The sequence below is a fragment of the Neopsephotus bourkii genome, unplaced genomic scaffold, assembly GCF_033783945.1.
Source record: "Neopsephotus bourkii isolate Nb327-2 ecotype Australia unplaced genomic scaffold, CSIRO-AGI_Nbou_v1 NB_1234, whole genome shotgun sequence".
Classification (NCBI taxonomy): Eukaryota; Metazoa; Chordata; class Aves; order Psittaciformes; family Psittacidae; genus Neopsephotus; species Neopsephotus bourkii.
In genome coordinates, this window is record NW_026901719.1 from 2948052 (window position 1) to 2975404 (window position 27353).

Sequence of the window (27353 nt, forward strand, 5' to 3'; positions counted from 1 at the left end):
AGAAGTAAAAGTTTTCATTTAAAACCTATGAGGTTTCACAGAGATTCTTGTTTGATTTAGAATGTTGTCTGTAACACAGGCACAGAATTTATGGCCTAATATTCTGTGTACTTTTTTTTCACCTCAGTTGGTTAAATCACATTGCAAATAGAATAAATTTGTTTCTGACAGTATTTTTGGTTTTATGAGATGGGTCTTATGTTTTCCTGCTTTTTGCAAAAGCAGATCTTTCCAATGTTCGTGCATACCTGCTGTGCATTTATTATGTGAACAGGTAGTTTACCCTAAGGATTAGCTTTTCCTAAATAAGTAAGACTCGGAGACTGTGTGCCTTTTCCCAAGTGCTTAGCACTCAACACACATATTAAAATGTCACTTGAGCCTCAGGAAAAGATGTATAGGTAGTGTCACATAATTTGTGCTAACTTGAAAGAAAAGTGAGTGCATTTGTGTAGCGCTTTGAAATGAAAATTAGTTTAAGGCTTTATGATGTTGCCTGTTTGGGGGATCTTTTGATGTATTTCAGAACAAGCGTTTTGTGTTTGCTTCTTAGGAAATGGACATGTATGTCAGAGAAAGGGTTTCAGAGCTAGCTGGAGTCAGGCTATTGTTAATTCTTGTCCCTCCTCTTTAAAAGCTTCGTCATCCAGACCTATATCTTGACTATTAAGTCAGTCCACTTTAACAAAGGTAGTAACTGTACCAGCAGCCCTCTTCTTGACATCACCACTCAACCTACCGGACATACAGACCTTCCTTAGACAATTCAATCAGAAAACAAAGACATAAATGGACAAAATGTCCTTTTCATCCAAAATATTCTTATTCCTGAAGTAGGAGTTTTTACCTAAACCATAGGAAGTGACAGAGGGTTGAGGAGGTCTCAAGAGTTCTGCATGTCTCCCTGGCTTGGTCTAATGTGTTCTTGAGTTACTTGGGGCACGTAGAAGGTCCAGAAGTGGTGTAGCTCTGTAATAACTAAATATATACTTTCTTAGCAAAGCTAAGTTGTCATGCACTGTGCTGGATAAATACAGCTTTAGGTCCTTTACTGTTTCCATCCGTTTCAGGTGTACAGTGTGCATTTCAGGGTTGTAATGCATGGCAGCCAAAATGACCCCCTAAAATGAATCCAAAGGTAATAAATTTTGACATGGACTTTGCTTTTTTGCAGTCAGCAGTTGTAAGATTTCTTTTTTTTCTTTTAGCTTGGTTCATGTAAGACTTCCTTTAATCGTCTGGGTAAAGATGCCTAACATTAGCCTCAGCTCTATTGGAAAAGTAGTGAGTGAGACAGTAATCTGTGTGGCTGTTTCTGCTTCACATCTTTTTAAAATACGTGTTTTAAATGTAAATCACTCCCTAACAGAACAGAGTGAGTGTGGTTTCTTGAGGTGCCCAGTGCTCTTCTACCCCACCACTGGTGGCTGGTACCAGTGTCCTTCCTTTCAGTCTCTTTCAGCAGAGCGGGAGCAACAGGACAGCAGCACCCACTATTCAGATGACCCTTGGAGGATAACGGAGGAGCAGCGAGACTACTATATCAACCAGTTCAGGTCCTTGCAGCCTGACCTGAACTCCTTTGTTTCAGGTAATTTCTACCAAACACCATGCATGTCAAACAGAGAGACCAGGCTGAGAAGTGAGAAGTGTTAAGTAGATAAATTAATTCTTTTTTTCTGTCTGGAATGAGCTTATGAGAAAAAATTGGTTGTGGCAGACATCTCAAAAAGCAAACCAATACTGTGGCTATTACGTTTTTTCTTAAATATCCTCATTTTAGAAAACATTGTATCTAAAGGAGAAGTGTTGGCAATTCCACAGAAATTAAAGTGAGCTCTCTGTATTTCATCTGCTGTACTTGTGGATCACATCTGCAGTGTATACTGAGCTGAAAAACTTAGGTTGTATATTGAGCTTAGAGTTGTGCTTGCTTTCCCAGCAGAAATGTGGCAGTATTCATGGGATGAAAGTGAAGCATGCAGTCGCTGTCACGTGTGGCCAAGCCTGAGTGTTTATGCCTCTGCAGACTCAGATTTTGATCTTTAGGTGATTAGAAGCAAATCCTGGATAGCTCACACATTTTTGCACACAGTATTGTTAACAGCATGAGATTACCTTTCCATCCTGAATAGGAGGATCAGGGTGCTCATGAAAGTCATTGTGGGTATAGGCAGTACCTTTCATGCTTGGTTTGGTAAGGAAGACATCACAGTTTGTAAACTGAGGTGTTTTTACTGAGCCCTGCTGGATTACTAGGGTTCAGGAGGCTTGGATCCAGCCGCAAATTTAAATAACTTGCTGCTGACAGAAATTAGTGCTTCACCAGTTCTTTGCCTCAGTTAACACTCCTTCATATAATCTTCTTGAAAGGGAAAATGGTTGTCTAACAACACTGTATTTCCTCAAAGACTTATTATATGTCTGGAGCTGCGTATGCATGTATATATGCATATACAGCCTCTCAGGTAGTTGTGCATTTTCCCTTATGTTGAGCAAGGTGCTCAGGCAGTCCTTGCCTATCTAAAATTACTGTTTAAATGGTAAATTTGAGCTTCCACAGTATCTGAAAATAATTAAGCTGTAGAAATCCTTGCTACAGCATGTTACGGACACTAGAGGTTTGTTGAGATTCAGGAAGTTATTTGAGAAATCTGTGATTGAAGAAATCTGTCATAAGTTATTAAATATTTAAGTGCTACCCCTGGTTGAGAAAGCTCCTGAATTGCAGGTGGTCAGAGGGTGGGGGATATTCTGGAGGTATATTGTTATTACATGGCTTCTTCATGGTTACATACTCCTCTCCTGGTATCAGGTATTGGAGAGGACATGGCTGTGCTAGGCGAATCTTGGACAGTTTTTATGTACTGCAGTGGGTGATCTGACCTGAATGCCCAAGGGGAAAAGGAGCATAGATCTGGAAGTCTGTGCTGCATATTGCCTTATGTTTTGTAAGAGCTTGTGTCCAACTAGGGCTTCCCGATAACCCTGATAACCTATGCATATGGGATGGTGAAGAAGCGAATGTGTTAGCTGGGTGAAGAATGAGAAGGACTGTAGTGGCAGGATGAATGAGAATGTCTGCAGCAGGACAGTAGCTCTGTGGTAGCTGAATCTCCATGTTCCCCTTCCCCCAAAAATCTGAGCCTGAAGGGAAAAGTCATGATTGAAGCAGCTTCTTGGGAGAGCAGTGTAGATGCTACAGCACTGTACTGACACACACATGTCTTCTGAGTGAAGTAGAGTTGTTTGTGTCTGTTATTTCATCATTAGTGACATAGTAATTATGCCGGTTAGAATCGCTAGTACTAAAGCGTGTTTTCCTTCCTTCAGTTTTTCCCATATGGAGGGAATGGGGAAATGAGGTCAACAGCTCTGTCTGGCTTTCTTTGTCACTTATTCAGCAAGAGACAAATGGTCCAACAGCCATAGTAGCATTCAGTTAATCTGAGTGTCTCTTGGATGTAAAGTAACCAGCTGCTTCTGGTATGGCAGCTCTGGTCAAAGGTAAATAATTGGAGAACTAATTTCCAATGGTTGATAAGGCACAATTTCCCAACAGGTTCTGTGGCAAGGAATTTCTTCACAAAATCAAAGCTGCCTATCCCAGAGCTTTCTCACATCTGGTAAGTACTGTAATAAGTGTTGGGGATGTGTATCCTTGTATCACCCCCCCCTTTTTCTTTTTTTTTTTTCATAAAAGATGCTTAATTCAAGAGTTCTTGTTAAATTCTGAAAAGTGTCTTCAATTATGATTATTGCTCTTATCTCCAGAATCACTTTCAGGCCCAAGCAGCAGGGTGCTCATTGATCTTCCTGACATGCTTGTTTTCTGGGGAGATGTTCACCTACTCAGTGGGACTGGGAAGGTTTGAAGAGATATATAACTGAGAGCTGTTCTTAAGCAGCATCATTAGCTCCATGAAAGTGATGTTTTTTCATTAAATGACACAGAGGAGAAGCACCTCTGGAATGTTTTAGATGTGTTGTTGGTTTTATGTTTCTGGCTGTGTTTTGTCAGAGGAGGCCTAATTAATGCCTAATTTTTAGGAAGTACAGCTACATAATTCATTGGTGCTTTTCTAATGAACCAGTACACTTTTAATGAGCTTATTTAGAAATGATTGCAGATGGAACTGTACATGATAGAATTTGACAATAAACAACATGGTGCTTTGTAATTCAGTGTCATCCTTGCATCTCAGATAGGAAGAACAGTTTTAAACATTGATCAGAAATGGTGATTGAATTTATATATGCTTTTATAAAGAGAGATGAGAAAAAAAGCTTGCAAGAGCTTAAACATCTGTTGGGGTCAAAGAATATGTCTGGAATCTTTTCAAAGTGGATTCTCAGTTGTGAAAATAAAAAAAAAAATAATCAAAACCCAAACAACTGAAGAAACATAGTGTTGGGGGAAATGAATATTGGAATTTAAATTTAAGAATACTAAAGAAGAATGGATTAACCCAATATGTTAATAAAACACGGTTTCTTTTTATTGCTGACACAAGTTGTTCTCTGTGCAAAATTTAAAGATTTTATCCTTTCTAGTAGATAATTATGATTTTGTGATGTGATGTGTCAGGTCATGTTGCTGTGTTAAACACATGGGAGGTTTCAGTCTTCATCACTATAACCTCAGCAGCTTGAAAAAGTCTCATTACTTTCAAAGAGTAGGAAGTTATATGTTTATTTGCTTTAGTCCATGTGCTTATGGTAAAATATTATTCAGTTCTTGCAAATAGTGAATTTATAAAATCGAATTCTTGCATTTATGAAGAGCGGTTTTAGTGTTTAAGAAGAATCCTAGAATTAGAACTGCTTTAGTGGGAAGTTAACAATAACATTTAAACTTGTGATGATCATTAATTTAACTCTTCTCTTGAAGCTAGTCAGTGGTCCTAACTAACCATTGCTGAAGTCTGTTTGTAACCTTCTGTGCTTGAACTGGTTTAAGATCCTGCATGGATTGGTGAAAAGTGCTTTCAACCTTTGGAAAGTTAATTTCACCCTTGGAAGTACAAGATACATATTTCATGTTCCAAAATATGCATATCATCATATTTTATGGTATGATATATAATAAAAAAATTACTGAATCAAAAAAGCAAAATGTGACAAGTCACTATAGAAACATATAATGCTTTGTGGTGGAAGGGACCTTCAAAGGTCATCTAGTCCAACCCCCCTCCAGTGAGCAGGGACATCTTCAACTACATCAGGTTGCTCAGAACCACACCCAGCCTGGCCTTGAACACTACCAGGAATGGGGCAGCCACAGCTTCTCTGGGCAACCTGTGCCCTGTACTTTACCACCCTCATTGTAAAGAATTTTTTCCTCACATCCAGCCTGAATCTACCCTTTTTTATTTTAAAACCATTGCCCCTTGTCCTGTCACAACAGGCCCTGCTGAAAAGTCTCCCCACATCTTTCTTATAGGCTTCTTTTAAAGACCCCAATAAATTAACTTGCTTCATCTTCACGAGACAAAGTTACAGTGAAGTGCAAATGAGAGAGATGTTCATCTTGTATTAAAATGTTCCTTCTCAAAGTTGCATTTCTGTCTCCACTGTGAGGGGGAGGTAATGGCTTGGAAATGGCTTGGAAAACATGTGTCTCTTCTATCCGCAGGGAGCTGAGCGATGTGGATTGTGATGGGGCGCTGACACTCCCGGAGTTTTGTGCCGCTTTCCACCTTGTGGTTGCAAGGAAGAATGGTTATCAGCTGCCCGAGACACTGCCAGAAACACTGCTGCCAGAGTACCTCCAAGCAGGTAATGTCTTTGTGGGAGGTCACGTTCCTGCTGCCATCTTAGGAACCCAATGTGCCTGTAAGACAGGTTTCATGTTCCGTCCTGCAGGTAGGATAGCTCTCCAGATGCTTTCTAATGCATACATTTTTAATGTTGCTGTAAAAGTAATGTATAAAAGCAAGAAATAGCAATGCAAAGCATAGCAGTTACCTGCTTCTCTATGTCTACCTCTTCCCTCAAGTGTGCTTCAGGTGTCATTATAGCTAAAATGGCAGATGATACTCGTAGCAAAGATAATCCAGTGACTCTTCTGATGATTTTTTCCCCATAAGTATCTGTCTCTTGAAGATGTATGGAAAACGAGACTGGACTGCTTTAGAACTTAGTATGCTAATATATTCAGTTAGATGCAGTTACTGGTTTATATCAAAGGTTGATTCTTTTTTTTCTCTTGTAATTTATTTTATATAATCTACAGATTCTTCTATAAGCAATTTACAGTAATGATGGGGGGATTACAGCAATTTGTGTAGTACAGGGATGCATTAATCTGAAATATAACATACCTCAGTAAGAAAGTGCAGTAAGAGACCTGCCCCTTCATTTGTTCTCTTCAGTTATGTCTCTTTTAATTATAAATGAGCATTGAAATACATACTGTTCCATCTAAAAAATGTTCATGACTTTCTAGGGCAAGGAGGATTAATCACAGATGATAATTACAGTGCTAAGGGATAATATTTAAGACCTAATAAAATCTCCATTGAATTTGATGACACTGAATATATTAACAGACAGGAAAAGAGCTAATCAAGCTGTAGTTAGGAAAATTAAATGTTCACCCTGTATCAGATTTGTGAAGTAGTTTCTGGTGGAGTCATGTTCCTTATAATTCACTATCTTCATATCCAAAGTGAGAAGCTCCTCTAAAACCTGCACTTAAAAGTTGTCTTCTCTGTTAGTCTCTCTACTTACATTCCCTTTTCATAATTACAGCTACCCTTTCCCTCCAGGACCACCACTTTGTTTGCTACTCTCGCGCCTCATGATAATGAGCTTGTAAGCAGGTTCTTGTAGTGTGTCTTCACATCAAGCCTTTTTGGGTAAAACAACAATGGAAATGATTATCTCTAGTTGTAGGGAATCGTAATGTCTATGGGAGGAAAAGCATGGCAAGCTGTGGTTGTTGCCTGGAGGAGTCCTCCATTTCCCTAATTCCCCCCTTTCAGCACTGGTGTCTTAACCACTTTTTTTAGATAATTGTTGCATGGTGTTGTACACAACCAAGCATTTCAAGCTGATGTATGTGGAAGAGATGAGAGGACTGGTTATTGTGGACACTTTAAATTCCTCAGCTAATATGCTAATTCTGCTCAGCTTGAGGATCTGAAAATGTCTTGTGCTTGTTCTTCTACCTAGTCAGGATTCAGAAATCTGTCATTTGAAAGACTCACATTAATAAAAGGAACAGCATCCCAACACACTAACACCATGAATAGCATAGAGCCTGGTTGTATCAACTTCTGAAATTAAAGCAGTGATAAGTAAGCAAGTACCTCATACACCTGCCTAAAGTCCTAAAATGTCAAGAAACTGTTTTCATGTTTCCCTAATAACCCCAATGAGGATTACTGGAAACTGTTTTTCATTAGGTTATTGTATTAGTTTCAGAATTATGCAAAATTTGGTTAAAGTGAAATATTTGCATCTGATAAGAGTACTAAAGCTTCAAATAAAGTGACTTGGAGCATAAGGCAGAGCATTTAAGAATGATTTAATCTTGCTGTTTTATGGCTTGCTCTGTAAACTGCAAGTGCAGGTTCCAGTGCTGTCCTGGCACAGCTCCATTAAAAATCTGACCCACCACCTCCTTTTCTGAAAGTTTTTATTTAAAACTAATTTAGAGAATCTGCAAAGCTATTTGCCCTGTATGTAACCCGCTGTATTGTAAGTTAAGAAAGATTGCAAGAGCTTAATTTATGCAGGAAAATTAGATGCTAGTCAGAAACTAGAAATTTGATGTCCAAACTGATTATTCTGCCTTTCAGTATATTTCATGTTGAAGAGCTCACGTGACTTGGCAATGTGCAGTTGCAGCTCAGAAAGCCAAGCGTATGCTGAGCTGCATCAAAAAATGAGTGTGACCACCAAATTCAGGGAGGTGATTCTCCCCCTCTATTCTGCTTTCATGAGACCCCACCTGCAGTACTGTGTTCAGCTCTGGGGTCCCCAACATAAGAGGGACATGGAGCTGTTGGAGCGAGTCCAGAGGAGGCCACAAAGATGATCAGAGAGCTGGAGCACCTCTGCTATAAAGACAGGCTGAGAGAGTTGGGGCTGTTCAGCCTAGAGAAGGCTCGGGGGGGACTTTAGAGAGCAGCCTTCCAGTACCTAAAGGGGGCCTGTAATAGAGCTGGAGAGGAACATTTCACAAGGGCCTGTAGAGGTAGGAAAAGGGGGAATGGCTTTAACTAAAAGAGTGTGGATTTAGACCAGGTAATAGGAAGACTGTCTTCATTGTGGGGATGGGGAGACACTGGAACAGGTTGCTGGGAGAACCTGTAGCTGCCCCATCCTTGGAAGTGTCCAAGGCCAGGCTTCACGGGCCTTTGAGCAATGTGGTCTAGTGGAAGGTGTCCCTGTCTGTGGTGGGGGGCTTGGAACTAGATGATCTTTCGGGTCTCTTCCAGATAGTGCAATAGAAGTGAGGTTCTTGTGAATATTCCTATGAGAAGTTAGAGTTGATTTCCTCTCCCCCGTTTTTATTGTTTTTCCCCTCTTTTTAGTGTCATTCAGGTAAAGATGCTATATACCGCAGCATCTAGTGTTTGGTGTCTTTGCTTTTTGCTTCAATTTTAGTGTATAATGTAGATTCTACTATACTTTTCAGTATTTAGAATGTCAAAAAATTGGAGTAGAAGGTTTGGTGAGTGCCTTCAACATTCTTAGGATAACAAAGTATAAACTATGAGGCCCAACTAACTTGATACTGGAATGTGAGGAGGAAATATCCAAATAAATAGTTGTTGTTTGGCAATAAATGTTTGCTAAGAATCACTTCTCCCAAATTTCACAATTATGCCTGCAACAGAAATACATGCTGACCCTTTCACGACATTGATTTACTCAAAATACAAGACAGATTTTCTTCATGGTGTTTGTCGTTTATGGTGTACAGGTCAGTGGTGATATGCAGAAATGAAGAGCAAATGGTGCTGGAATACGTTCTTAAGTGTGTATTAATCAAAGACTTGGCATATCTCTCCCCCCCCCTCTTTTTCCTTCACTTGCAGCTTCTCTGAAGCCCATGTGTGACTGTGCATTATTTGATTCTTATTCTGAGCCATTGCCAGGCAGTCAGCAGACTCGGGACTTCAGTCGGTCAGAGGTAAGGAGGCATGAGCAGAACAGTTCTCTTGCAGGGCACAGAGGATTAGCCCAGCTTCACAGTGACTGTGGTATGGCTAGCAGCAGATCTGCGAGTCTCTGAGGGGATTTTAGGAGTCTCCAGGTTTCCCATTAAGCCATCTTGAACCCCTCTCAACAGTTTCTGAAGTGTGTGGAAAGGGCTGACACACTTTTTAAAAGACACTCTTTATAGTGTAAGGAGTTACCATGCAAGGATCTAGGTAATAATTGTAAGGAGCTGGGAAGAGTTTTTTGAGAGAAGAATGTGGATCCACCATAGCAGTATCACAACAGATACAAGCCTTATAATGGAAGACTGTTGCAAGCAAAGCTATATTGAGAAGAGTTTATCACTGAGGTTAAAACTCGAAACTTCAGAGATCCTGTATAGCTGAACTAAACATGGCCACTGAGTTGTACCTGGATGTTGCTGCTCTGTATATATACACTGTGGGATTTACGGATTTAGTACTTAAGGTAGTCGATCAAATGGCAGACTGACTGCAAGAATGGGCCCTTCTGATGCTGTTTACAAGTTAAAAAGATATAAATATAATTTATAATTAAATTATATTAAAATAGGTCTAAATATATATTTTTTCCAAGTAAAGCTTCAGTTTATGTAACTTCTTGAGTTCAGAATCTACTTCAGTATCTCTGTGGCCCAGGGAGCTTTTGTTGTTTTTTTTGTTAGGATACTGTCTTCACAAGTGACTACCCATATATGCAAATTAGTATTTGGCTATTGCAGAGTTGTGAGGAAATTTGCTCTTTAGTAGCACAGGACTGTGAGATTAGAAAGTTCTTTTATACATTTCAGAAGGCTCAGAAATCTTGCTTTCAGAGTTGTGTTTCTTACAAATAAAATATCATTTCAGTAACCTAACCAATACAATTTTATAATCTTATTAAATGTCTGGTTTTTAGGCTTGCTATTGTTCGTGGTCCTTAAATGTCTGTGCAGAGTAAGGATAAATCTAGAAGGAGATGACTTCCTGAGAAATGAAATTGTATGGTTTTTTGATTTTTAAATTTTTCTGCTGCAGTGGAGATGATAATAGTAGGAATATTACTGTAATAATTAAACATGCAGAAGGTATACAGCACAAAATGTAAAAAACCCCAAACAAGCAACAAATTCCATTTTATGTTTAATTTTTAATTCAATTTTCAACAGTTAAGCTTTCAGACCTCCTCTGCCTTATCCCTGAGCTTTCCTCCTGAGACATTCTCACCGTAACGGCCAATAATTTGTAGATTACTATGCTGCCTTCGCAGTCAGATAAAGTTCTTGGGGGAATAGCGAGATTTTCTGTTCCATTCCTAGGTTTTGCAGGGTGGCAGGATGTTCTGCAAAATCAGAGTTTTTTGTGGCTAGGTTGAAAATGAAGAACCTGCAGTATGATTGCCTGCTGGCTAAGCACAGACAGTAGTTCCTGGCTATCTCACAACTGTTTGACTAGGTTTGTTCCATTTCTTCACTATCTGGGCCCTAGGCATACAGGACAAAGTTCTTTGTTTCAAGGCCTTGTTATTTTGCTCCTTGTTATCCAAGATTAATGGACTATAAGATCTTTTCTCAAAACTGTTTTGAGAATGACTTGACTTAGATTTTTTGTTTTGTTCCACTGATATTTTTATGTTCAGAATTAATACATGGAATGAATATCATTTAGAAGATCAATAATCCATCTCCCTGTGTTAAGTGCAGTAATTCACTGCTGGAATTTAATTTGTAGCTCAGCTACTTGGAGAAATATAGTTTAGATACTTGATCACTACATTAAAAATATTGTATTATCAATGCAATCAGTTATCCATTATCTCCATGTTTCTTTTCACCTATCATCCATTCAGGCTGCTTCATTTCATTTCAGAAGACCATTTTTACTGTGACTGCTGCACTACAGTACTGCAGTAGAGTAAGAACAGTTCTTGAATGCATCCATAAAGAAAATAATAGCAGGAGACTGGCTATCTGAACACTAGGCTTCGTTAAACTTGCAAAACCTGCAAAGACTCCTAATGTTATACTCAGGAATGACAAGGGTGACTATTTTTTCTTGACCAAGGAGGTTTTGTCGTCCCATTTGTTTTTTTCTCAAGTTTCTGTCTCCCACTCTGGTTCTGGTCCTCTTCTTTTTTTTCTTTTCTTTTTTTCCCCCTCCATTCCTTTGGCTCTTTTCCACAAGCTTTCTCACTGCCAAAAGCTTAAAGATAAAACACAAGATTTCACACTATATGCATATAACGACTGGCTGGGGTTGCTCTAAGCTCCCTCAGAAATGTCATGTTCACAGTTCACTTAAAGTTGTGAGAGTCATTCTGTTGATTCAAGCATTTACTGATTTAGGCCTTTAGTCTGACACTCTTTAGAGTGTCGGGGCTAGCTGTGGATGTGAACTGTTTTGTCCATACATTTTCAGAGTCCTCAAGCCATATTTTTGCTGTGTTGCTTCCTCAGAAACATTAGGAAATCCTACATGCCACTTCATAAAACAGATATCATAGACGTTTACTCTGGACTTTGCCTTCTTGAATTACTGACTTGAGAATTTTTTGGTTTTGTTTTGTTTTTTTAATGTCTACAAAATCTGTTTCTTATTTTTTTAGGCCCAATCTTTTCCCTGGGAGCAAAACCGGCATCATTCAATATTTAGAGAAGCTTGAGGTTTATGATGTTTGCCTTATGGCTGTTTTGGTTGCAGAGGGTATCCTTGTTCTTAGGGGTAATAGCGGTAGAATTTGTTCCTAGTTCCATTTTGCGAGTTAGGCAGCAGAAGTTACAAGAACAACAAATGCCTGTAAGTCACTACTGAAATAAAGAAAAAATAAGGAATAAGACTGGGGAGAAGTTCCCCATTTTCCAATCTGAGTCCTGAATGGGCCTTCAACAGACATGCTAATGAAATTTGGTTTTCCCAACTTAATGACTGCATGTTGAAAGAAAAGAGTAGTTGAAGGATTTGCCACCTCAGCCTGGAAGGCATTAAATGCAGGACTATTGGGTTCTGGAGTTTTGTCTAGGGAGATTGGATTTTGGGAAGGGGCTAGAGAAGGTTTCTTCAACCCTAACATGGATGTGACATCCGAGGAGAAAACACAGAATGACATTTCTCTGTTGGGAGAAGCTTCTCCTTGCATATAGTCCTTAACTCCTTGTAATTCATTGTGGAAGTGCTTTGCTAACTAATTTCAGGTATGGAACTGATGTACTTTAAAAAGCAGAGTTATATTGTCTTTCTGTAGGTTCTCTATGCTTCTTCAATCTGACAAAGCAAATCATGGTGCAAAAGAGATTATCACCTTGATTTGTGTTAACATGTATTCATAAATATTTGACTGTGGAAATGTGTGAGTTCTACCAGTCAGTATAATAAATATATCTTCTTTCTTTCAGAAGACATCAGCTGAAGAGATACCTGATAACTCTGGCCTGTTACAAGATGGAAAGAAAGATGACAAAGAAGGTATTCTAATAAATATATTTTTTCCCTGTTAAGGGTTAAATTCTGTGTGTTTTTAGTAATCCCATATATTTGCTGATAGAAGCAATGGTATGTTTAATTTCTAAAATGGCTATGTGTTGCTGTAGGTTAAAGAGACAACTTATTGGTAGCAGCTGAGTTGAAGATGAATGAATGAGTTTGCTTCAAAATTGGTTTTATCATATAATGATATGAAACGCACCTTCTAAAATAAGTCTAGTCTGAAGGCAATTAAGGATGCAATTTTTATTTTAATAAAGTTGTAACTGTTGTTTTCAGGAATTTTGTGAGTTCCAAACATTGTGCCAAGTCTTGGATCCCCCTTTTTGCAGGAAATAGCAACACCTAAAAATTAGTTTTTATTCCTATTAAAAAAAACTCCAAACACAAACCAACCAAAAAACCCCCAAAACCTAACAACCCCCCCAAAGAAACAAACACCCCCCCCCAAAAAAAAAAACTGAAACAAAAAACCAAACCAACCAACCAACCAACCAAAACCAAACCCCAAACCAAAAAAAAAACCACCCCACCAACCGGTATTTTCTTGCAAAACAGAAGTTTTGGATAAACTGGATTGAATATACTTGATTAATTTACTTCGCTTAAAATCCATCAGCAACAAGCCATGTGGAATTGAAGTGATCTATTCCACTCAGTAGCTTCCAGGGCTTATGAAATTGTCAGTGGATCATCACCCAATGAATTCATTCCCTTTTACATTTTCTTTAGCTAACATTTCAGGTTCTCACTTGCTGTCCCTCAGTTGTACAAACAAAACAGTTGTGGGTATTTTGCTGCCTGATTCTCAGAACTGTGAATTATACATTAAATAAAAAAAAATATAAGAAAATAAAATTTTGACCTCCCAGCTGTCCATATGTTAAGTCTGCATCAGAGCTGTGCGACCAGGTAGTCCACATTCCTAAATCACCTCCACATTCAAGTGTGTCAGTGTTTGTCAGAGTCCCAGTGTCCCTGGTTTAAAGAAGGGTTGTCAGAGTTGATGGGTGTTTGTAAAACATTTTGACAAGTCAAGGTATTTCAAGAAAGTAATGTTTTCTTGACAAGGTTTGTTTTGTTGTAAAATTCATAATGAACCAGAGCAGGACTTGGAACCTTGAAGGTTTTTGCCTTGAAGTGTCTAGGGAAGGCTTACTTTTTATTAAGGGAATTTTTTTTCTTCCCTGTTTAGCTGAAGAACTGCTTTGTTTTTCATAGCCGACATGTTCAGTCAGATGAGAACCTGGTTTGGTACATGCAGTCCTTCAGGGCTGAAGGTTTGCTGTATCTGTGACACAGATTCCTACCTTTTCAGGCAAAGAACAAGTACTCTTGTTCTACCATTTATTGCTATTCTGACAAATGTAAGAGTAGATTGCTCCCCTGACTGAGGAAATGTCCCCAGAAGCCAAGAACCTGTAGTTCAGGACTGTCGAAGCAAATTCTTCTGCATTTTCAAAACTGTACATGTCAATTAGCTCCACTGTCAGGTTATAATACAGTTAAATGTGGAAGATAATGTAAATAGGATTGCATCACAAGAACCAGACTTTTCCCATGTGTTTTATTTGATAAAGGCAGATGGATATGAGGGACTTCAGTCCAAGTGGTCATTTATATTACTGTAGATTACAGTACATTAAAACATGCTATAATGAATTAAGGACACCTGAGTAAAGTAATTAAAAAAGGATGTGTAGGCATCAGTGGAAGGGAAATAAGCACAAAGATTGGGATTTCCTGAATTTTGAGCCCAGCTTTCTTGGTGCCCTGTGAGATTCCTGGCTGGTGAGTTGCCAGCAGTTGGTCCTTCCTATGCCTTGGCTTTCCAGGTTTGTAACCTGGGAAAGATGAGTCCCAGCTCTACCAAGTGTCCCCAGCTTCTGCCTCTGTGAGAGTATTCCATCTCTAAAACAGAAATCATCCTTGATTTTAGGCACTCAAACCCCCAAATTCTCAAAATTTGAGATTATTTGGATACTTGGGCATAGGCCTTTCTGTTCCTGACTTTTGTACGCTGAAAATTGTTACTTTTTTAAGTGCTTGGGTGTTCTGAGGGCATTTGGCTACTGTTTGGTGCTATTAGATGTTCTAATACTGGTTTAGATGCTCCCTTCTCAGAGCTGATACCTGTAGATTTTACCTGCGCATACTTAAAGTAATTCTCATTGTTTTGCTTTTTTCATGAAGCTCTTAAAGTGAACACTGTTCTCAAAACGATACCAAAGGAATTTCAGCACTTGACTGTGAAAACAGGTAAGAAGAAAAAGATTTCATGGTTTACTTACATTAGAATTTTGATATTTTTATATCACAGCCTAAATTAGTGTAATTTCATTAATTTTATTAAGATAATTTTGCTTTTATGCTATTTTACTGCTGAAATTAGCTTCTACTTCAGAATGACTACTACGTGCAAGATAAATATTGAATAGTACTTCAGAATGTCAGAGGCTTTCTCGTTTCCTTTGGGTTCTTCATATATGGGAAATATTTATAACATATTTTTTAAGGAGTCTGAAGCTTTTCTGTGCTACAAAGAATATGGAAGAGCATGAACGTCGTACTTAGTAAGACTTCTTCTAAAGTGCAGAATAACTACGCAGTGTTTCAACAACCATCTGAGATGGTCTGGGTTTTTTTTGTGAGGACTGAGCATTCATATTTTCTGTCAAGAAGTTTAAGGGTAACACTGACATTGAGGCATTTACAGCACTGATGCAGGCTTTTGATTTGGAGGGGGTGTTTCTATGTTGAAACCGTCCACGATTTTTCTTTCTTCAACTCCAGCATACACTCCTTGTTCCTATCGTACTGTAAAATGTAATTTCTGAAACAGCATATGACAGAATTACTTAGCTGCTCCAGAAACCTTGAGTGTGTTCAGTTTGGTTCATCAGACCTCCCTTACCTTTGTCACTGGTAATCTCTCCTAGAGTGGTAAGAGTATTCACAAGCCCTCCCTGCTCCCAGTCAAGCTAAAATCTGGACTTGCTTTCTTTTTTCCTTTGCATAAATGTTTTTACTTGTAAAGATATCCTTGGTTAAGAAAACTGACCCCACATGTCTGTCACAGCAATTTTGTCTTATAGTTAGATTTCTTCATGACTGCTCCACAGCTGCATGCTTCATTTCCCAACTCTTTTTGTTTTCCTGGCTTCTTCCCAAACACTTGGCAGTTGCCAGATTTGTTATCTTCAGCTCCTATTCTCAAATGATTGCTGCTTCTCCTTCACACACACACTCTTACACTTCCTTCTCAGAGGGAGAGGAGGGTGGTTGTTAAGACTTTCAGTTCTGTTCTCCTTCCCCCCGCAGTTGTACTCAGAGCACCCTGGGGAGTTTTATTTTCAGTTCAGCAATTCCATTTTAGATTCACTTAAGGAAAAAAAACAACAAACCATACTATTACCTGAACATCTCCTTTGCCACCAACTTCTTTTCCCCATGTCCTTTATTTCATAGTCAAGGAGGTCATCCCAATGCTTGTGTGCTCCTCCAGCAGTGTTGCTGTGTTTCTGTACCAATGAAGATGGTGGCAGAGTTTCACCCCATCATCATGACTTCCATCACTGTAGGGGTTTCGCCCTTGGTGTCCTGCATATTGAGGGTTTGAGCAAGCACATTCACAGGCTATGTGATGCAGTTGAGGCTAGGAGTAAAAATGGTTATCCATCCAATGGGCCTGATACAGCACAGTAATTGAGGAGCTATTTCAGAACTGGTCACCATTCTGAAAGGTCATTGTCATCATCGTCATCATTCACCCACCTTCAGGATAAAAACTCCATTGGGATGAAGCAGGAGAAATTCTACATCCTCCTTTAGTTATTCATTTGGACTGTTTATATAAATGATGTAATTTATGCAAAGATGATACTGTCATGCTTCATTATGAGAGTTTTCTTTGCCATCTGGAGGACTAGAAGTTTGAAATCAGGAAAATCTTTGTATGCTCAGCATCTCCAAATATCTGGTCAGTTTACGTAGGCTCTTAAGTGCAAGATCATTGTTGGCCTTATGATTGAGGTTGAGGTCCAAATGTGCAAGAGTTTAGACTGTAGTTTTCTGCCTAGGCCACCACTAAGAGTTGAGTCAGTGGAGGGGATTTAGACTAGTGAGGAATTCTTTGGGATTTTTTTTTTTTCTTAGCCATGTGGCATATTTGTACCTTTTATGGTAAAATTTTCCACATCTTCAGCCTGTAAAGCAAGGTGGCACATGAGGCTGAGTGTAACGTATTACGCTGAGTGTAACGTATTAGGCTGCAGTTGAAAGTACTGAATTAGCATCCTTTGGAATGTTAAAATGAAGTTGCATTGGAAAAAGGCCGTGGGAGCAATTAAACACCCAAAACTGGAAGCTTCACACTCTTCTGTGAATAAATAAATAAGAGTTCATGATCGTCTATAACTTTAATTATAGCAGACCAAGCTGTTCAGTTCATCAGGCTCTATTACTCCAGGAATCGTACAAACTTCTAAGTAATAGATGTAATTAATTTTCTCAACAGCTTTAACTTTTTATCAGTTCCATGTAAGCTAGGCTTGTGTATCCATTGCTGTAGAAATACGGAAGACTCATGAACTGAATAGTTTTGTATCATCTTGAATGATTATGTCACGTATGTCAATAAACCAAACACAAAGTCCACACAGACTGAGTGTACCAAAGTAACTGCACTTTTCTGGAAATTCTGCCACAGTGATTTGTACGTCCTAATAATGAACTACCTGTTTTATAATATTCTTTTTTATAGTATACTCCTACTTTTGAAAGGTAAAGCTCAGTCTGGGTGTTGTTTATTGTAACCTTGGAGGTCCTGATTTTTCAAAAGCTTAAAAGAAAATCCTTGGCAGTAGTATTCTATTGCTATCATTTTTATTAGTAGTCATTTTGGGATTCTCTTTTCTTTGTGTGCTTTCCTGTTTACCTTGACAAGATGTCCTTGGAGAGTTAGAATGTCAGTTCCACCAGCAGGTTTTTAGAGGAAAGGCTTTCTAAAAGAAGTATGAAGAGAATTACTGTCTCCATAAAAGAAGGAAAACTCGAAGGTTCTTAAACATTGCTTAGCTTGTAAAGGATTTATGCTTCCTATTTCTAAGTGGCATATATTTAATAATTGTGCATGTAATTAAATAATCATCACTTTCAGCATTGGAAAAATTAGGTCATATGGCTGTAGGGAAGCGGTGTCTAAAGTTGTATTCTGGGAGTTTGACAGAGAGAAGGATTATCACCACTGCGTATTTTAATAATAATTCCCTCTCCCTGCTTTAGTTGCCAGGAAGAGTTTGTTGCACAGACATCTGGAATGACTGTGCACCAGTTTGGTGGTGACAGTAATCTACTAGAACTTGGTTTGTAAGTGGTCCTTTATGTCACTGCCAGCTACATTTGGGTTTATTCCATCGAAAGCACCAACTAGCAGTGCGTGACCTTAAAAGCGGTTTCTGTTATGAAGAAACTGTGTGGCTGTACATGTGCCATATGCTGCTGCTTGTCTTCTGTGAGCTTAAAGCCTCCTGTGGAAGGTCTATGCCGTAGTACAGTGCAAGCTATTAAAAAGTCAGTATTTGCCAGAGGCTACCACAGGTAGCTTCTGCTTCATGTTTTGAAGGATATGCCGTATTTCAGGTAGTGCTGTGTAGTAGCTGGTGATAAACATCTGACTTGGAAGTAGGCATATATCTGAAGGAAGCTAGAAACTCTTGAGAATTATGCGTTTTGTTTTGTTTTGTTTTTTTCTCCAACCTACTTAGTTCTCTTTAAGTGTTGTGGCTTAGTTGGGAGAATAATACGAAAAGTACAGGGATTCACTTTGTATGTGCATTGGGATTATTGGTCCTACTGTAGTACTTTGAGGATATCACAGTGGGCTGAATGTGAAAGCAATCACAGATACGTTTTCTCAAAATGATCTGATGTTAGTAAAAGTCACAAAAAGACAATGTAAACCAAGGAACAGCCTCAAGGAATTACCCAGAGAAGATAGTCAGCACTGTCGTTTTCCTCTTATGTGAAACCTGTGTGTGGCAACATGTTTGCAATTCATCCAAATAAAAGAAACTGATTTTCACATTGATAGAAATGTGGTTTATCAACACTTGGCCTGTAAAGCTTTCTACCTTCAAGTATCTTTCCTTCCACACGTCAAAGTAGTCTCAACCTGATGTGTTTTGTTATGGGTGATAAGATGCATATTTATATTAATTAAAGTATTTAGGAAGGACATAAAACTTTGTGCTTTGGGAAGCAGAACAACTGATAGATATCTAGCTAGGAGGAAGATGTTTTCTGTGGAAAGTTTATGCTATTCCTTATGTTGCTTTGTCACAACTATGTCCAGGAGCACAGGCCAGCTGTCAAGACCTATTGCTTTACCTGTGTCTGGTAACCAAATTAAAAGGTGAAGCTCTGACCACATGTGGGCTTTTGCATTCTTAGGACATCCAAACACTACAAAAACAAAGGGGAAGGAGAAGCAAAAATTGCTCATGTGAGATGAGCACACTCTCACATCCACATTTGTAACACTCTCAGTTTTAACAAAGACTGATTCTGCAGCTAAAAGTTTTTATTTTAAATATGATGTTTGAGTGATTCTCTTTTCTGTTCCAGCCACTCAGGAATCTAATGCACTTAAAGCCAGACCACGATCCAGGTACTGCTTTCATTTCTATTTCAGAACAAGATATACGTTCCTCTGGTGTTAGATGCAAGGCATAAGAACCGGTGTCACATTTTTGACTTTTTTTTTTTGTATATTTAATTGATGGTGTGCTGAAAGTACAGCTCAGACCAGTCAGGTTTACCAGGAGGGGTCTGTAACTACAGACCCTACATAAGTACTGTCCTTGGGCCCTGTGGTCTCCGGTCATAAGGCACTAGGGCATTTGCCTCTCTGACCAGCCCTGCTGCCTTGTCAGGGTGGTGACTGCCTCCAGCCCAGCCCCAGGGGCGCTGGGGAGGGACAGTGGGGATCATCCCATCACAGGGAATGTTTTAGCAAGTTTGTGCTGTGAAACCTACACAGTGGTTGCATATGGAGGGAGACACTGCATGCTCCCATAGAAACAACAATAGTAGCTCAGCACTCAGATGTGGGGGAGTGAATCCTTTCATTGGTGTGCATGTACCTGACTATGGCTAGTTGCTGTGTGATGGAAAGGCTAATAAGCTTACACTGTTGCGTGCTAGAAATGATGTATGCTGAAGTTGGATATTTAAAAGTAAAGGGAAACCTGTGCCAGAAAATACTGTGTATAAATGGATTATGTGTTGGGTTTGGAGTTCACCATTCCCGTATGCAGCCATATGGTTCCTTTAAAACTTTTGGTTTAGGTGCTAATTAGAGGGTTTCATTTTTTATTCTTTTGTTTCCTGTTAATGAGAGTATAATCAGGAGCTCCCTCCTTACAAAGCCTCCTAATAGGACAGAATCAGCTATAAGCATGATGGAAGAAGACTGAAATGCTCTCTTCTTAGGACCTACATCCAGGCAGGCTGAACTGCCTTGTGTGCCAGTTTTCTCTTGCTAGCCAAAGCTTTCTAGTTTTCATACTGTTCTAAATTTCCTTGCTGTGTTAGAGAATCATAAATTGTAAATATGAGAAAAAGGTTTAAAAAAGTATTTTATGCAAAAATTTATAAAATAGCAAATGCTTAAACAAGTTGGAAAACAGTCACTTGAATGTGACTACTGTATCATATCTGTCTCACATCTGACTATGTGTCACTGCTTCAGTGCAGAACTTGAGACTAAAGGTTCCTGAGCACATCTTTGAATTCAGACCTTCTGCTGCACTTGTCCTGCATAGCCTGGAGGGCTCTATAGACTTGAGAGTCTCTGTCTTCAGGTGTCCCTGACCACCAGAGGCTACAATTTGAGTCTGTTACAGCTCTCAGCTCTGGAGAGATTCATGGCTTTCTAGCCTAAGCTGTGTAGATTCTTAGGCTGTTGACTTAACTAGCTTCCAGATGTCAAGTCTGCCTGCTGCAACAATTCACTGTCACAGGGCTCTGTGTTGGCACTGTTGGGTTGGCATATTTTTGCCTGATAGCTGCTACCTTACTTGATCTTTTAAAAAGCTTTAAGGATCTCAGACTATTAAGTTGCACAATTTTAATGCAAATAAAATACACACTGCATAATATGGAAAGTAGAAGTATAAAACCTTAAGATCTTGATTGAAAGCTTTTCCATTTATTTCAGGGGGGTTAGTTAGGTTTGATCTGATAAGCCTATGGAATTCAAAACTCTACCAAGACAAAAAAATCATCATCAGTAGAGGTTCTTGTGTCACATGTAAAATTTGAAGCAATAACGTCTTTCAGTCCTGTATTTATTAAAGTTTATATCAGAAGCATAGGATGAGCATTGCCAAATGTCTGTCCTGCTGAAGAGCTGTTTTCTAACAACAGACTGTTCGGAAAAATAAAAATAAATAAATAATTAAAAAAAAAAAGATCAGTTTCCCATTAGTGAGAGTTATTTCTGTTGTACTCAAATGTGTTTTTGGTCTTGCCTGGCATGCGTAATGTGTTATAGTAAGTGTAATATCTCACGTTGTCAATGCTCATTTTGAACAAAGCTCTCAGTCTCACAGAAAAAACTGTAACTACAACAGCTGAAAAATATTGGACACTGTTCAGCAAAATCAAAATTCTTAGCAAAAGTACTGCATTGGGATTGATGTGATGCGGGAAGGCCTGGAAAGAGACAATGAGTCATGTATTTTATCAGTTATGGTCACTTTGGAGCCATTTGGTTTTTCTGGATTTTGTGGAGTTTGGTGTCTTAGCAAAAAAATTATTTTAAATATTAGAATATTGTAAATGACAGAATGCGTACTTGCAAGAGGTAGGCTGAAAGTATACATGTAGAAACACTATCCTTACAGTTGGGAAAGGCAGCAGAAACTCCAAGTGGCAGCAGTAATTTTACTCAGTTTTATTCAAAGTAGTTGCTACAATTATCCTGTTGACAGTTAAAGTTGGGTAAGAAGGCCTGAAGCTGTGACATAAAAGGCCTTAAAATAATATTAGCCCTGTGAGCATAACTTGTTCCTTTCTCCAGATGCGTAGGTCCCTCTGTTGCTAAATTACAAGTGTCTTAGTACAAGTGGGAGCTTCTAGTCATTAGGGCAAGGAATTTCCACCATGAACCTGAGTTCTGCTCACTGTATTTTTAGGTACTATTCACTGTAGTTGTTTAAAATTAATTTCTGAAATAAAATAAGTTTCTGCCTTTCACGCCCTCTGTTTTTCCTTAGGTCTTACTCTAGTACATCAATAGAAGATGCCATGAAAAAGGGAGAAGAACCCCCTACTCCACCTCCAAGGCCACAGAAATCCCATTCCAGAGCTTCCTCTTTGGATCTGAACAAAATATTTCAACAAAACACACAAGGTAATGTTTGCTTTCTTTCCCCATTTTGAGACCATTTAGATTAGTTACGTACTTGGCAACTTGATCTGTTTGCACAAATGCTTGACAGTATGCATGTATGCTCGCCTTTGCTATAGACATTAATATGCTACAGAACAGAAGTAGTTGCACTTTCTTGCATTACATTGCCATTGAGGGGGGAAAAAATCACTTTTGCTATAATTAAGGTGATTAGAATGTTTTCTGACACAATAATGGGAAGTTTAACATATGGTAGTCTGTCATCACTGACTCTTTATATCTAGTTTGGCTGTTTAGACAACTCTCATCAGTAGCTACACTATATTTGATTTTTATTACTTTTTTTTTTTTTGGGTTCAGAAGCTGGAAGAAACCCCTTAGTGTTTAAACTGGGAGAAAAGTGAGTGAACATTTTTGATGTTAAAAGTCTATTGCATGGGGACAGTCAGAAACCATTCTTTTAGTAAAAAGAAAGGGTAATTTCTTTTGACATGGGTGCATATTGAGGAGAGAGAAAGAAGATGTGGAATAGCAGCTGGAATGAACTGAAAGAAAATGGCTTTCCAGCACATTAGTGTTTGCGTGTTCCTCTTGCCTTGCACAGGGAGCAGTGTGGAAAGAGGAGCTTTCTGTTCAGGGTAGCAGTCATCCAGCATCACTGTGCTTTAGCAGTGTCCTTGAACTAGACCAGAGCTGTATGTGGTGCAGACCAATCATCTGACTCAAAGACTAGGTTAAACACTGTCATGTTTATGCTTCAGAAGAAAGCTGATGTTTGACTGTGTCAAGGAATGTTTTAACTGCGCTCTCTAATGTGGTTGTTGGAGAGGAGTTTCACCTCTTGCTGTATGGGCCTTTTTTGTGCAAACGCCAAAGAGAATTCAAGAATCCTGTTCTGAGGAGTAGGAGTCCTGTGCTAAGGAATAAAAAAATAAACTACTTCGTTTTTTCTTTCTTTTTTATTTCCTCCTCCTCCCCCCCCCCCGCTCCCCCACCTTACACAGAGAAGCAATTCCTGATCTTTGACTGTGGTTCATGTTGAGAGATCTACTGCCTCCAATTTTGGTTTCATTTATATATCAAAATAAAACCCCAGAGAGAGCCAAGGACACATTTTCTAAGGCAGTAAATACTCTCAGAATCCAGATAAAAAGTATAATTGGAAGTAAGTAAACTTGGATTTAAGTTTCTCTTGGAACACAAATGAAAGGAGAATCTAAATTATCAAAGAAGTAATTCTGTGAATGAATTCTTACTTTTGAAATGGATTATTTTGAAAGCTATCATTACTTCAGAAGTAACATAATATTTTTTTCTGGGCAACAGAAACAAGCTGACAGTGTTAGAGTGAGTGCAGAAACGGATAACTTGTCTTATCAATACTTTTTGGAGAGTTTCCTTACAGGAAATGGGACAATTAAGTAAGGAGAGGCAGTTGATTGCTTGCAAAAAAAGTGCTTTGGTCACCCTAAGACTGTTCATCATAGTAGGCTGAAATTTATAATTGGAACAAAACTTGGTTCTAGGTTTACAACTGAAGTATAGTGTGCTACCAGATTGCAGAAATGTGGAAGACCTCCCAGAGGCTCAGCTTCTTCCTGTGCTTTCAGGGTGCTGGCTTTTATTTTTTTGCTCTCTTGAATGTTCCCTGATGGCAATGCTAAATATTTGTGGTGGTTATCTTCCTCTAATGGAGCTGTTCTATTTTGTGTCAAAAATGTAAATACTTGTTGTGAAAGATAAGGAGGAATTTGTAGTCTTGGAGGATTTACAGAAGAACTTGTGAAACAATTTGTAGCCCACCCTGAAGAAGGGTTCTAGGTCAAGGAAACGTGAATTGTCAAGAGGGAATTAAATCAATCCATCCCAGTGTGCCCAGGTGCCATGGAGTATTTACCTTGCTCTGTTTTGAAGTAAGATGTCAGCACTGGAAGTCCTATTTTCAGAAACATATGCACGTTCTTTCCTGTCACTAAGCCCTGAATAGCTGTTCTGTTAACATCCTATTGATAATGGGTTTTTATATAGCTGTTTGCTTTTCTTCCCTTGTTTTGATCATCTCTACTTTTTTCTCATCATTTTCCCTACTGATTTTGCTTCTTAGTTAGAAATTCCAGTCTCATCACTTTCAGATACCTTTTTCACCTAGGGACAGTTCTTCCTCAGGGAGTGGTCATTGTTTCAGAGCCAGTCTCTTTACTGAGTGCACTTTGCACTTTCTAAAAAGGCAGTTTGAAGGAAGACATAGATTAAGCACAAACTGCCTTGCCAAAAAGGAAGTGTGTTTGTGTGAAGTAAATTGCACGCATTTGTATAATAACAAGCTGTATTCTTACTTCTGCTGACAGTATAAAAAACAGAATAGTTTCCATCTGCCATCAGAAGATACAGATTTATAATATAGATCATGTGGCGGCAATGTACATTTCTTGGCTATTGGTATAATACAGCCTGGCATAAGCATAAAACCTGATGTGTTTCTGTCCACAGGTCAGTTGATTATTTTCTGTCCCAATGTACTCTAGACTGAATTTTGGCTTTATGCTTTCTCCCTGTTTTCCTTCCTTTCTAGGTTTTCAAAAATAGTCTCACTGTCACAGCTGAACAAGAAAAAATAGCTGTAACAACTATCTCTTCCAGCACCACTGTGTTGCCTAGTGTCAGTAGAGAAAACGAGACTATAAAATCCACCATTTAAATAGTTTTCGGAGTATAACCAACATGATTAGAATAATCACATTTCGGTACATTTGTTTGTGGCCTGCTAATTCTTGTTCAAAAATAAATCTGATTTTAGGAGTTTGGTGGATAATGTTCTCCCACACCTATGAGGAGTGCTCAGTAGTACTGAGTTTTATTTTCAGTTCCTTATTGGTCGTGTTTATCCATAGGTATCAGTTCTTCAATTGCAAAGCGGTTTGAATTTAATTGTAAAGTCATTTGAAGCTTTTTTCTGTCTATTCCATTTTTAAAGGGCAGAAAAAGAAAAATCTCTTTTCTTGAAGTAAGTTCAGCCAAAGACTGTGGCAGATTCTCGTTGCATGCACTGGTATTTTTGGAAGGGTATTTTTGTTTGGTTTTATTTATTGTTGGTATATCATGTTTGCCACAATCTTATGATTCCACTCTCCTGGCAACTGTGAACACAGATGAAAAGACTATCTGAGCTCCAGAGCCCCTAACCACCTCTCCCAGGGCTCTACTATCTATATGTTCCCCAGGCTACTACTATCTATATCCCTAGCACCCACATGTATCACTAGAAGTGGGTAACAGTCAGTGGGACTTACTAGAGCAGGCAGCCTCTCTGCCACATCCCTGATCCGTGCCCCTGGTAGGCAACACACCGGCCTTGAGACCGGGTCAGGCCAACAGATGGGTGCCTCTGTCCCTTTCAAAGTAGAGTCCCCTACTACTTCAACCCGCCACTTTTTCCTGGCAGCACCAGTAGAGATCTTCTTTACCAGTGCACCAGCCGGCTTGTTTCTGGTGCAAGTGCGTTTCCTCATGAGCCCTCTGCAGAAAGCAAAGCAGTTCTGGGTGGGGACAACAGATTTAGGAGGAAGTCCCTTGCTTTTAATTGTCCTCTTCCTGCTTTTTTTTTTTTTTTTTTTTTGGTCACTAATTCCCAGCTTCCTGGGTTAACTGCCTCCTTCTTTCCTTCATGAGCTAGAGGGGAAGCTTGAGGCTCCTGCACAGTTTGGGCCTGGAGCAAGCATTCCTGCTTCCTCTCAGCTTCCCTGACGTCTTGCAGCCCATTAATAGCATCCCGCAGCTCAACCCCTGCTGCAGGAGGACCTCCACCAGGGAGCACCCAGTGCAGCCCTGCCCATTGTGTACCTTTCCCTCACCAGACCAGTGCAGGCACTCTCTACACCCCGAGCTCTGCACTGCAGCCTCTCCTCTCATCGGCTCTGTCTGGGTGCCTACGATGGCTGCTGTTGGGGCAGCCAGAGCAGAGCTCCCAAACCAAGCCCTGGTCATACGGCGAGGGCTCACCATCCCGCGCGGCGAGCTCTCACCATCCCGCGCGAACTGCCTCACCGCGCTCATGGTCGCTCGCGCTCCCTGGGGCAGGTTTTTAACCAATCAGGGCTAGCGCCGTTCCTCCTGGCTCCCCCCCCTGTGGGTCCCTGCTCGCGTCAGCTGAGCTGCCAGCTCTGGGGCAGGTCCTGTCGGGGACTTGAGGCTCCCTCGGTGGCTCTGCTCTTGTCGCTCTGAGTTGAGGCTCCTGGACGCTGATCTCCCCCAGCTCCAGTGTTCAAGGTGGCCTCTCTCGAGCTACTCACCTCAACAACTGACCCACAAATAAGCCACTCTCCATCATATTTGAAAAATCATTGCAGTCAGGTGAAGTTCCCAACAACTCCCATTTTCAAGAAGGGGAAAATGGATGACCTGGGGGATTACACACCAGTCAGTCTCACCTCTGTGCCTGGCAAAATCTTGGAGCAGATTCTCCTGGAAGGCATGCTAAGGCACATGAGAAACAACAAGGTGCTTGGTGACAGCCAGCATGGCTTCACTAAGGGGAAATCCTGCCTGACCAATTTGGTGGCCTTCTATGATGGGGCTAGGGAACTGATGGACTGGGGTAGAGCAGTTGATGTCATCTACCTGGACTTGTGCAAAGTGTTCGACACTGTCCCACATGATATCCTTGTTTCTAAATTGGAGAGTCGTCAGTTTGATGGATGGACCGCCCGGTGGATAAAGAACTGGCTGGATGGCCACACACAAAGAGTTGTGGTCAATGGCTCAATGTCCAGCTGGAGACCACTAATGAGTGGTGTCCCTCAGGGATCGGTGTTGGTACTGGTCTTGTTCGACATCTTTGTTGCTGACATGGACAGTGGGATTGAGTGCGCCCTCAGCAAGTTTTCCGATGACACCAAGCTGTGTGGTTCGGTTGATACGCTGGAGGGAAGGAATGCCATCCAGAGGGACCTTGACACGCTTGTGAGGTGGGCTGATGCCAACCTCATGAAGTTTAACCATGACAAGTGCAAGGTCCTACACCTGGGTCAAAGCAATCCCAGACACAGCTACAGGTTGGGCAGAGAAGAGATTCAGAGCAGCCCTGTGGAGAAGGACTTGGGGGTGTTGGTTGATGAGAAAATGAACATGAGCCAGCTCCAGTGTGCGCTGGCAGCCCAGAAAGCCAACCGTATCCTGGGCTGCATCAAAAGGAGTGTGACCAGCAGGTCGAAGGAGGTGATCCTGCCCCTCTACTCTGCTCTCGTGAGACCTCACTTGGAGTATTGTGTGCAGTTCTGGTGTCCTCA

General features: G+C 39.9%; 1 protein-coding gene across 4 annotated transcripts in view; it reads left to right on the plus strand.

Annotated features, from left to right (window-relative positions):
• REPS2 (RALBP1 associated Eps domain containing 2) overlaps positions 1–27353 on the plus strand; it is a 100243-nt gene that overhangs the window by 43203 nt on the left and 29687 nt on the right. For 3 of the 4 annotated variants that reach the window (XM_061364517.1, XM_061364519.1, XM_061364520.1), the window contains exons 6-13: positions 1453–1591; positions 3563–3626; positions 5636–5778; positions 9051–9145; positions 12566–12635; positions 14847–14912; positions 19278–19320; positions 21932–22068. In XM_061364517.1, the coding sequence (XP_061220501.1) occupies positions 1453–1591; positions 3563–3626; positions 5636–5778; positions 9051–9145; positions 12566–12635; positions 14847–14912; positions 19278–19320; positions 21932–22068 (757 nt within the window). The remainder of the gene's footprint in view (positions 1–1452; positions 1592–3562; positions 3627–5635; positions 5779–9050; positions 9146–12565; positions 12636–14846; positions 14913–19277; positions 19321–21931; positions 22069–27353) is intronic. The other variant, XM_061364518.1, reaches the window with a different exon arrangement.